This window comes from Pomacea canaliculata, linkage group LG8 (assembly GCF_003073045.1).
Source record: "Pomacea canaliculata isolate SZHN2017 linkage group LG8, ASM307304v1, whole genome shotgun sequence".
NCBI lineage: Eukaryota > Metazoa > Mollusca > Gastropoda > Architaenioglossa > Ampullariidae > Pomacea > Pomacea canaliculata.
The window spans coordinates 24,705,279-24,715,834 of NC_037597.1; the positions used below are offsets into that span (position 1 = coordinate 24,705,279).

General features: G+C 43.9%; 1 protein-coding gene and 1 non-coding gene across 5 annotated transcripts; one reads left to right on the plus strand and one right to left on the minus strand.

The window, feature by feature from the left end:
- The first annotated feature begins 415 nt into the window (after positions 1 to 415).
- On the plus strand, positions 416 to 8,889 carry LOC112571037 (angiopoietin-4-like). Of its 4 annotated transcripts, none has more exons than XM_025249825.1 (5): positions 417 to 1,482; positions 2,225 to 6,505; positions 6,783 to 6,954; positions 7,378 to 7,527; positions 8,469 to 8,889. In XM_025249825.1, exons 3-5 carry the CDS (start codon positions 6,861 to 6,863, stop codon positions 8,780 to 8,782), a joined length of 558 nt encoding a protein of 185 aa, XP_025105610.1. In that variant the 5' UTR covers positions 417 to 1,482; positions 2,225 to 6,505; positions 6,783 to 6,860; the 3' UTR covers positions 8,783 to 8,889. The 4 variants fall into 3 exon arrangements, 2 of the variants coding, with proteins under 2 accessions (XP_025105610.1, XP_025105609.1); XM_025249824.1 differs by having other exon boundaries at positions 420 to 1,482; positions 6,760 to 6,954; positions 8,469 to 8,887; XR_003100741.1 differs by lacking the exons at positions 7,378 to 7,527; positions 8,469 to 8,889 and having other exon boundaries at positions 416 to 1,482; positions 6,760 to 6,900.
- Positions 7,732 to 7,803, minus strand: Trnaq-cug. Its single transcript has one exon. It is a non-coding gene; the product is annotated as a tRNA-Gln (tRNA).
- Positions 8,890 to 10,556: the final 1,667 nt, after the last annotated feature.

The window sequence follows — 10,556 nt, forward strand, 5'->3', positions numbered from 1 at the left end:
GACGCCATTTTAATAACTGACACCAACGTGACCAGATTATGTTCAGTAATGAACTTGCCATCCGGATAGTAATTACCGATTTTCCTAATGACAATGCAGTAAGGGAACTAGTGATTTAAACAGCAGGTAAATATGAAGAAAAATTATAACAGGCAGTTAGGATGATGAGGTTCGAATGAACTAGACAACTGGGTGCACAGTTTCGCAATGGACGTAGTTACTGGTTTCACCCACAAAAGTCGATTTTTCAGATCAAACCTCCTGAGTAGTGGATAAAGTGATATTTCTAAAATCCTTCAGCAGGAAATTGAAAGCTTTGATGGTGAGGTCTGACTGCATAATGTAAAAGACTGGGAAAAAGAGCTGTAGATCTGGCAGTAGTATGAATCGGCCAGTCTCTATTGCACGGATCTATGGTAGACGTCGTAAAATGAAGAGCTTAGTCCACTCAAAGATAGTAATTTACTATATATTTACTATACTTAATTTATACTTATTTAATTAATTCATTATAATACTAGTTTACTATATTTGGTTCCCTTAAAGTCGTACAGAATTAAGAGTTACATTCCCTTGACATGGCAGACCCTTACCACCGCAAGTAGGAGAAAGGAGAAAAAAAATCTAACATTTTATCACAAATTTCATAGTAGACAGTATGTACTGAATGTGTAGTTGAGAGACTGAAAAAGTGACGAAAGTGAAAACTTAAAGAGATATGAAGGTGTTGATAAATTGATCGGAGATATTGTAAAATGCTGACACTCCCAACCTACGAAGACACCGACGCGAACACACTAAGCTACAAAGGAACAGGAGCCAGAGATTTAATTTTAGCCGACGGGCAAGCTGTCACAACTTTCTAATCAATTTCTCAACGGTAAACGTCACCAAACTCACCTTGGCCGTCGACACGAAAAGTTCGACACGTCAAGACTCGCTGCGTCGTCTTCCGTCCCTATGCAGACGATATCTGTGAGACCCAGACTAATTTTTAACATCGTATTCTTTTTTACATTGCTCCAGACTGAAACTGGATGCAAAGTCTACGTGGAGACAAATTATGTTCAGGCCTAGCTAGTATATTTTCAGAAAACAACCAAAAAAAGTGTGATCGATAAGTTTACCGTTGTTTTTCGCTGTAATGAAGTGAAAGACGATACACACGACACGATGCGGGTAGACGATGATAAAGCTCGTGCTAAACAGGAAGAAGGGAACGGTGACATCCAGAAAAACAATATGCTCAAGCCTCGGATTAACTACTGTGGGATTTGTGCATGGCAGTAAAACAAGTTACATCTTCCTGCCACATTCGACGACCTTTTCCCTGCAACAACAAACTGCATCAAGTTTCGTGCGCACACATTGATTAGGTGATCCTTCACTTCATCTGGACGAAGAGCTCGATACGATGGCGACACGTTTTGTACATGTTCTGATGTTCATCTCCAGCGTAGTGTGGGACTATCCTGTGACAAGGTGAGAAATAATTAGTTTGACTTCTCTGGCCATCTTTACTAGTCAAGCATTGTTGTCACATACTCGTATCTCTGACATCAATTATCTCTAAACACAATCTCTCTCTCTCTCACACACACAAACAGCAAAATGCCTTTTTTAACAGTTTACGAGAGGCTGCCATGTGTCCTGGCAGTACTCTTTGTGCTTGTTCAGCCGGCTAACCTTTGAAACAAATGGTGTCCAATATAGAAAAACGGTTTAAACTTTAGTTTGTGTTTTCTCAGAATATTCAGAGCAAACTTATACAGAATACGAGAGAACAACTACTGTTCTAAATTAACAGTGCATATCTTTGCGTACTACTGGACTACAGTCCTTTTTCAAATGCAGTTGTAGTTTATATGGTAAGCACCTACCTGTGGTATATAGAAGCTTTGTTATAAAGAGAACTGACAAAATAACGAGTGATTTAAGAAAAAGTACTTTCATTTTGAACCTTTTAGATTGGGGAATATATATTTTATTCGTATGACATATATTTTCAGCATATATAAACGGGCAAGAACTGTTGATACTTACTGGTGGAAGAGAGGTGGGGGAGGAGTTGAAGATCAACGATGAGGATGAAAACAGCAGCAACAAAAAAGGCGTTCTTGAAAAAAAAATGTTTCAAAATTTTCCCTCTGTCCTCAAGATCAGTATCATTTAGGTAATGTATCTCGTGCTACTGCGTCAATCGTTTCTCTCTTCTTTGCTGCAGAGCCCAGAAGGCGGGCGAGCTGTGCGACCTTAACCTGTGGTATATGGACATGGCGGCAGAAGGCGCTTTCGAAGGCGACCTCCGTCAAGAGCAGCGCGCGGTCAAGGAGCGGATCGAGGCGCTAATTGCTCGACACCGCACCCAGCCCAACGGCGGCCGCATCAGCTGCTCCACCCTCGCCACCTTCGAGAACATTCTGCTCAACAGCCGCAGTGACAAAACACCACAACGATCTGGAAACGCCGGCAGCCCTACGCGTGGAAACTGAGAGCAACTCCCGTGACTTCAGAACCCCGCGTGAATCTGGCAGAAGCTCACATCAAGCGGACATTAAATTGTCTGAGACTAGCAGTAGTCCTCAGGATTGCAATCCAGATGCTCCCGAAAGAGACTGTCTGACAAAAGGTGTGAATGGACTCGCTGGTGTTGAGCGAGATACAATAAGATTTTCAACAAGCGACAAGAAAATGGCGCAACGACGCATGCAGCTCGATACGACATACACCGAGGAAGATGACCGAAGGTCTTCTTTAAATAACCCGTATATCGCAACATGGAGAAAAGATCGAGCAACGACTTTAAGAGACGATAAGGTGAGGGAAGAACGAGATCCAGGATCGTCAGCAGGAGAGAAGACGATAGTGTCTGAACTTGTCGCTTCGGGTGGCGGGTCCATGCACGAGACTCTCGCCTCTACGCCAGATGGAGCTAATGTAGTGGGCTTGGGTAGGGAAACGTCGATGGAGGTTGAGTTCAATGGGGGTGAAAGTGTCGACACAGATGACGCCGCCATGGACATGTCACGGCAGTCGTCATCAGGTAAGGTGGAAAGTCACGTGGGAAAGTCTGGGCTAAAAGGAGCAATAGGTGCAGAGCACGCAGATATCGGCACTACGTCGCTCACAGCGCCGGGAAGGTCGTCTGCAGACGACACGAGCAAAGAAAAGGAGAAGGAAGAGGCGAAAAGTAGTCAGGCAGAATTCATTTGCGAACATAACTGCTCGTCAGCTACAGAAGAAAACAAAGAAGAAACAGCCAATAAGATCGTGGCAGAAACGTTTCAAGAGGGAATGACGCCTACGTCAAGACTTCAGTGGATGGTATTCCTCAGGTCTTCTCATCTCAGGAATCTTCATGGACAAGACGAAAGCGACGAGATAGTGGGTTGCGTCCCTTGTGGACCTGCCAGTACTTTCAACAATTCAAGTGTTCGGTATATGAACGCTTCTTTCATGCTTTAGAATTTCCACCCTTTAAAACCACATCGGTACACAGACGTGTGAACGTCTGGGCAGTGTGTACTTGTCCACGTACGGTTCAGAATAGAGGCAAACAAAGCAGTGAAAACAGACCATATGTTTGTCGGTATTATGAGATTATGCAAAGTAGTCTCCTTGGACATTTACCATACCAGCTTTCTAACTTTACTGTTTTCAAACGTAAACCTGCATCCACTTTAAGAACAAGACAAAGCGACCTTCCAGGGGTGTGTTCTTCCTTGAGTTTATTTTTGCCAGTAGCACACCAGTGCCTTGTTAATGATCAGGGCGACGATGTAAATGATGTACACAAAGATCACAAATTTATGGACAATGAAACAAAGTCTCCGAAAATGGGGGCTAGGGATATGATTTCAGGCGAGGAAGCTATAACAAACAATGACATGCAATCATATGATAAGACTTTAGAAGAGTTGACGCTGGTGCCAGACGTTGATGTGTTATCAAGTGGTACTGTAGCAACAGATGACACAGATGTAGTAAGTACCGAGGAGAATACGCTGAAGTCGGATAGTAAGGACATCACTTCAGGTACTATTGACGTGCCATATGATTCGGTGTCATCACATGACACGCAGTCGTCGACTAGTGGTAGAATTATTGGTGACACCGATTCCAGTGAACTGGCCGTGATGGACAACGAACCGTTTATTTACCAGGTGCAAACAAACAGCGGCAATGTCGTCTGTGTTTCAAACAGCTTATATGTATTTGAGATATGGCGAGCAATCAAGCAAAATGCAGCTTCAAGGTTAGATAACAACAACGATGATAAGAGGAAAACAGAAGATGATTCTTCTGACGGAAATGAGGATGGACCGAAAAGGACCTCATTTTCTGAGTTTTCTGACAAATCGGATGACGATGATGAATCTATCATCACTGAGACAAGAAAGGAAATTAAGATGAAAGTTGTCGAATCACCCGCAGGGTACAGCCAGGATACCACTTTTGATAAGAACAATGATAATAGGGTGGACGATACCGCTTCTGCTATGGACAACACTCTTAACAAGAAGACTACTGACAGCGATCGAGATTTGGTGAAAGGCAACGATGAAGGTGAGGAGGAGCAAAACAAATACAATGGCAGCGTCAGGATTAATGACAAGAGAGAGTCAAGCAGTTCCAAGATACATTACCTGGAGCAACTGATCCATAAGCAGTTTTTAGAGCAGACGTCCAAAATTCAGTCTTTAGAGTTGATGATTATCAAGCTGGAAAAGCAGATGCTGACCCAAACCTTGCACGAGCAAAAGGAGCTCACTCGTCTGCTGCAACTTGAGAACCAAATTTTGCATCTGGAGAACAAGCTGTTGCAACTCAACCAAAGCCATGCCCTTCTTCACGAAGAGAACGAGAAGATGAAATCCAGACAAAGCCAGTACCTCGCTCTCGAGCACAAGGCTGGCGAGCAGAATCGTGGGCCCGGTCATGCTGGGTTGTCAGCTGGTGGTGATGGAAGCACGCACTTGCAACTGGTCTCGGCGCAACAAACGAAAGTGGCAAGGCTGACCAAGCTGCTAAGGAGCCAGGCAGCCGTAGTGACCGGCTGCAGAGGCAGTATGACCAGCTGGAGGGGCAGAGCAAAGCGCTGGATCAACTCGTCACCACCCAGGCCATCGTCTTGTCTCAACTTACGTTAAAGATGCAGGAACTGGCCGAAGAGAACTTGAAGATCCGGAAAGAAATCCTCGAGATGGGATCCAAGTTGGACCCATCATTGTCATCCTCTCGGATTCTGGAGAAGATAGAACATCTTTTGCACAAAGGGCTCTCCATGAGTAGCGCAGGTCGGTCTCCGAGTCAGCCTGAGATCTTAGCATCTCAACAGGTGATGAAAGCGAGTCAGCCAGGAGTTCAAGGAGCAAGAAAGAAGTGGTCAGATATTATGATATTTCTACCTTCCTCCTCCGCCGAGAGTCGACAGAGGAAATGCGAGGGAAATAAGTCCTCTAGGCTCTGTCTGTACTACATCATAATCATAACCCAATGTCCTCCGTTTAGTGCGGTCACGTGGGGTATATGTCCTTACTTAGCGAGAGAGTTTTTCAACGATAGACCTACAGGAACGCCTCAGGTTGGGAGAGTGACAGACGACGCATTTCACAGAGTGGCATCTGACACTGCTAACACCGATACAAAGAGAGCATCTGTCGGAGAGAGCAGAACAACCACTGGCACAGACCTTCCCAAAGTCCTTCTGCACGCGAAGTTAGACCACGAAGGAACAACTGGAGGAAAGAAATCTTTCGGGGGCGTCACTGCAGCGGGTCGAGAGGAAAAGCTCAAGACAGATAACAGTTTGATTAACAAATTGGAGTATCACACGGCTGGAGAGGACAAAATGGCAGGAGAGACGCTTGAAAGACTTGACTTACCACCAACTGTTTCTGTCCAAGATGCTCACAGTCCTGGCATGGGAGGTCAACCAGACATTGCTCCAAAAGAAACTACAACACGACGCTTCGCTGACCAGGACAAAGCCCATGATGGAGAGGTAGTAGATGTTGTGGACATTCCGAAAATACAACCTCAGACGGTCTTGAAAATACTGGAAGCAGATGCCCCAGGAAACCCAACCCGAGTTTCAGACAGCTTTGAAAAGCACGGAAAGGGTCAAATTCTCCCACGACCTGTGAGGGTACTTGATGGAGCGGTGCAGGATGAGGATAACGCTGATGGAGCATCTGTAGACGGTGATCCACGCAGTCGACAAGCATCTCATTCGATGCGTGACCCGGCCTCGTCAGCTCGTCTGGAAGTAGCTACGGCCGACCAGGAGAGCGTGACGAAAGAGACGGCCAATCGCGACTCTGCAGCGCCAAGCAAGGCCAGTGAAAGCAAAGCTTCTGGGAAGCAGCCTCATCGGGGCGGGAGCCGGCAGTGGAACAGATGAACAAACACGTGGAAATGAAAGCAGAAGAAATGGAGAAAAAGCTACGGGCCGCAGAAAGACGGGTGTTGTTGTACCCGTCTGTTGATAACAGGAAACCTCGAGGTAAACAATTTCAGTCTGCCTTATTTTCTGTTCTTGTAAACTGAAAAAAAAATGAACTCATTATTTTAACTGCAATTTTAACTGTAATCATCATCATGTGATGGGGGTGGGGTTGTAACCTACTCTAGCACGATCTCACACAACTTCGACCACAGAAACCTGTTTGAAGAAAAAAAAACTCTTTACAGGAGTGCCTTTTCTTTCCTTCATCTTTTTTTTTTATTTCTTTATTGTTTTGTTTTGTTTCTCTAAAGACTGTTATGACATCTTGATCAAGGCTGGAGGTCAAGCTCGGAACGGTGCCTACAAGGTATTTGTGACCGGCCTTCACCTGTACGTCACTGTATACTGCGACATGAAGAATGGTGGCTGGACGCTGCTCCTGAAACGAGAGGATGGGTCAGTAGACTTCTACAGGGACTGGAAGGACTATAAGGAGGGCTTTGGAGGTTAGTGTAACTCAATGAGCTAAAAGGACTTATAGGGAGAGATATGTAGAAACTACAGTGATTACCTTTCTTTTATATCTTTTATACCGAATTTATTGCGTAAATTAAAGCTGTTTGAATCTCTCACAATAAAACTTTAAAACCAGCCTTTGGGTAACGATAGTTTGACAGATTTTATATACATTTAATTAACTTTAAAAATCCAAATGCGGTTTCCCCTAAGTCAAACAAAATTCATCCAAGTATATTTAAAGAGGTGAGGTTTCGTTTTCCTTTGTCTCCCTCAGTGTATGTTTTAAAATAAGTCTATCATATTTTATGCTTTCGCTTGTTTTCTATCTTTCCCACTCAGCCACTGTAATTCCTTATGACGTCAGTATGGTGACAGAACGTTGTTTGCTCTCACCGCGAGTTTGTCTGCAGGTCCATTCGGTGAACATTACTTGGGAAACGAGGTGGTGCACCATCTCACTAACCAGGGCTACTACAGTCTGCAGGTGGATCTCAAGGCCTGGGACGGTGAGACAAGAACGGCTCACTACCGTCATTTATGGCTAGACAGTGAAGAGCAAGGTCAGTAACCTTAGCGAGAGAAATGACAAAGGGCATGCACACGCACGCACCTATGTTCATGTAAGCAGAAAACGAGAGATCCCTTACATGTCAACAAAACGAATGGCATGAAAAAATTTAATAAGAAAACAAAATAACTGTACTGCCTACAGCAGTCGAATAGAGGTAGCCTTGCCCAAAAAAAAGCATGAAAAAAGTTCGAGAAGGTTCCACCGAGATTTGAACTCGGATCGCTGGATTCAGAGTCCAGAGTGCTAACCATTACACCATGGAACCGCTTGCACTGCACTGCATAAATTTGGATCACATGGTTGTAATCTCAGCTTGCCATGGCTTTTGATGTGGCCGACAGATGAGTATCTGATTTGTCAGGAAACGTAAAGGAATGCTAAAAAGATTGGGTTGGGCTCTCTACGTACGGCCTCTAGGCTTTAAGATATTTTCAATTACCTTACTTATTTTTTCACTATCACATTGTCATAAACTGTTGCATCTTTGTAGGCGCCAGAGAGAAGATAACGATATTAATTGCTTGAAACTAAATCCTGGGCGCCAGAGAGAAGATAACGGTATTAATTGCTTGAAACTAAATCCTGAGCTTAGATGTACACTTTATTTTATAGCCCGACGTTTAGTCTATAAAACTATAGGTCTATAAAAATACTTCTCTGAAGAGATAAATATGTTAGCCAAACCCCCAATCACTCAGTCAATAAATATGTTAGTCTGACCCGCTCCCTTCTCGCTTTATTTACTTCATTCTTATTATCGTGTGTGTGTGTCCCATTTCTCTCTTTCTAGGATGCAGCTCAAACAAAGCGAGGATCTGACATCAAACCCTCAAGATGTCAAAACATAATTAGAATAACAGCACAGTGGGTTAACTCTTAACACCCTTCGACCTTTACCTCTCACTGTGTCTCTTTGTTACCCATGTGCAGGGTTCCGGCTGCACGTGTTGGGCTATTCCGGTACCGCCGGCGACGGCCTAGGCAAGCACGACGGCATGAAGTTCAGCACCAGGGACATCGACAACGACCTGACTGGTCAAGGAGATGGGGGGCAGCTGCGCGCGCCGCTTCCAGGGAGCGGGGTGGTACTACAAGTGCTACGCCTCCAACCTCATGGGGCTGCACTACGTAGACGGGCTGTGCCAGAAAAAAGGTTCGACGGCGTGGCCTGGAAACCCTGGAGGGGGCCCAGCTACTCGCTGAAGGAAGTGGTGATGAAGATCAGACCCATCACCGCGCCTTGATGACACAGGAGGAAGTGGGCAGAGACCCGGATGCAGAATCGTTTTTGCTGGATGCCATCGCCTACGTTACTACTATTTTAAAGCGTCTTAGTGTTACAGAGTCGCATCCTGCTCAGTCCACTGTGCACCACTCTCGTCTGCCAACCGGTTCTTTGTCGCGGCTTTTGCTATCCTACCGTCCTGTAGGACTTGTCAATAACTATACATTTATACAAGTAGCATGTACTTTATGTTTGTGAAACTATATACGCATTGTGATGAAAAGGATCTTGGATGTTCTTGCTTTAAAGTTGTAGGTTTGATTCTCATCAATGTAATTTTTTTTTTTTTACATGCACACCTATGTTTTGTTTTTTATTTTGTTTGTTCTGGATTTGTTCCCATTTTAAGCGTGTTATATTGTTATGCTTTCCATATCGAGAAGCATACGTCTAAGGTTACTGCGCTAGTGTTGAGGTTTTAGTCTGTGATGAAAGTTTCGAGGCTTTTGGTCTGTGATGGCGGCTGATCTCGCCGTATAAAGGTATAAAATGACGAAAGGCAGAAGCGCAGCCCTCGCTTGGAAAGCAGAAGTTACGTGGAGGTATAAACAAAGTGTTTTGCACACCAGAGGTTGGTTCTGATTGGAAGCCATCGCTGACCAGTGACAATCTCTTGTTAGTTTGTCTTTATGTTTGCGAAGCAAATGCGGGCATTGTTTGTATAAAGTTAGTAATAATTCATTCATCTGTCAGGAGTTCTTACAATCTTTTTTACTCATCCGTCAATTCACCCAGGTTGTAGGCATGAGCGTGATGTGAGTGTGAGTATTTGGGTATGTGTGTTTGTGGACTCATTGGCCTTGTAATTAGCAGTTTATGTGGTGTGTGTGTTGGTCGTGTGATTATCAGTGTGCATGTGCATTATTGATTTCATTATGTATAGTTTAGGAAAAACACGAACTGATTAGAACCTTCAGTGAGTCTCGTGTGCTGTGGTGAATACAAGACGAGACCGAAGCTGGGGAAGCAGGAAATAAAGTGTTTGTGATGGGCATTTCTCTTTAGATAACGGACATGCAGCAAATGTGTAGTTGCTTCCCTTTACTTGCTGGGAGGCCGCTTGTGTGTGTGTGTGTGCGCGCGCGCGCACATGTAACATGTAAGAATGATGAAAATGAATGCGCTGCGTTAAAATTCCTTTTTAGTCTTAAATTTTGAAAATGGATGAACCTTAACTTGTATTTCACTGCCAACAATACAGTGATGTCAGTTCTGTTTTCCTTCTAAGCGTACCGACATGCAGAAAAAATGAGCAAATCTTTCCGAAATGCTGTGTGAAAGTAAAAGCAACACCAAGCAACTGGCTTGGTTTTGATACAAATGGCTTAGTGTAATAAAGGGTTACAATCACTATGTGTTGTATGTATAATAGCATAGAATGGGTGTGTGTACGTTTACATAAATATATGTAAGGAAATATTATTCTTTATATATACATTTATTTTGTACATGTGAATTAGAATGAGTGCGCGTATGTAAAGTGGATGTGAGGACAGGAGGCTAGCCCTATGATGTTGATAATAATCGCCAGTTATCAATTAAAAAAAAAACGAGTTTGAATTTTCTTTCTTTCTCTATTGTCAAACCTTCACAGTGCCATCTAGGTGGGTACCCAACCAAAACTTCTGTTTCCTGCCAAACAAAAAAAAGTGCCATAAGTTTGTATCAGGTGAAAAGTGCCATGGCAGGATGAAAGACTCCAGGGCAACAAATCCCGTTCGATCGCTTTAGTC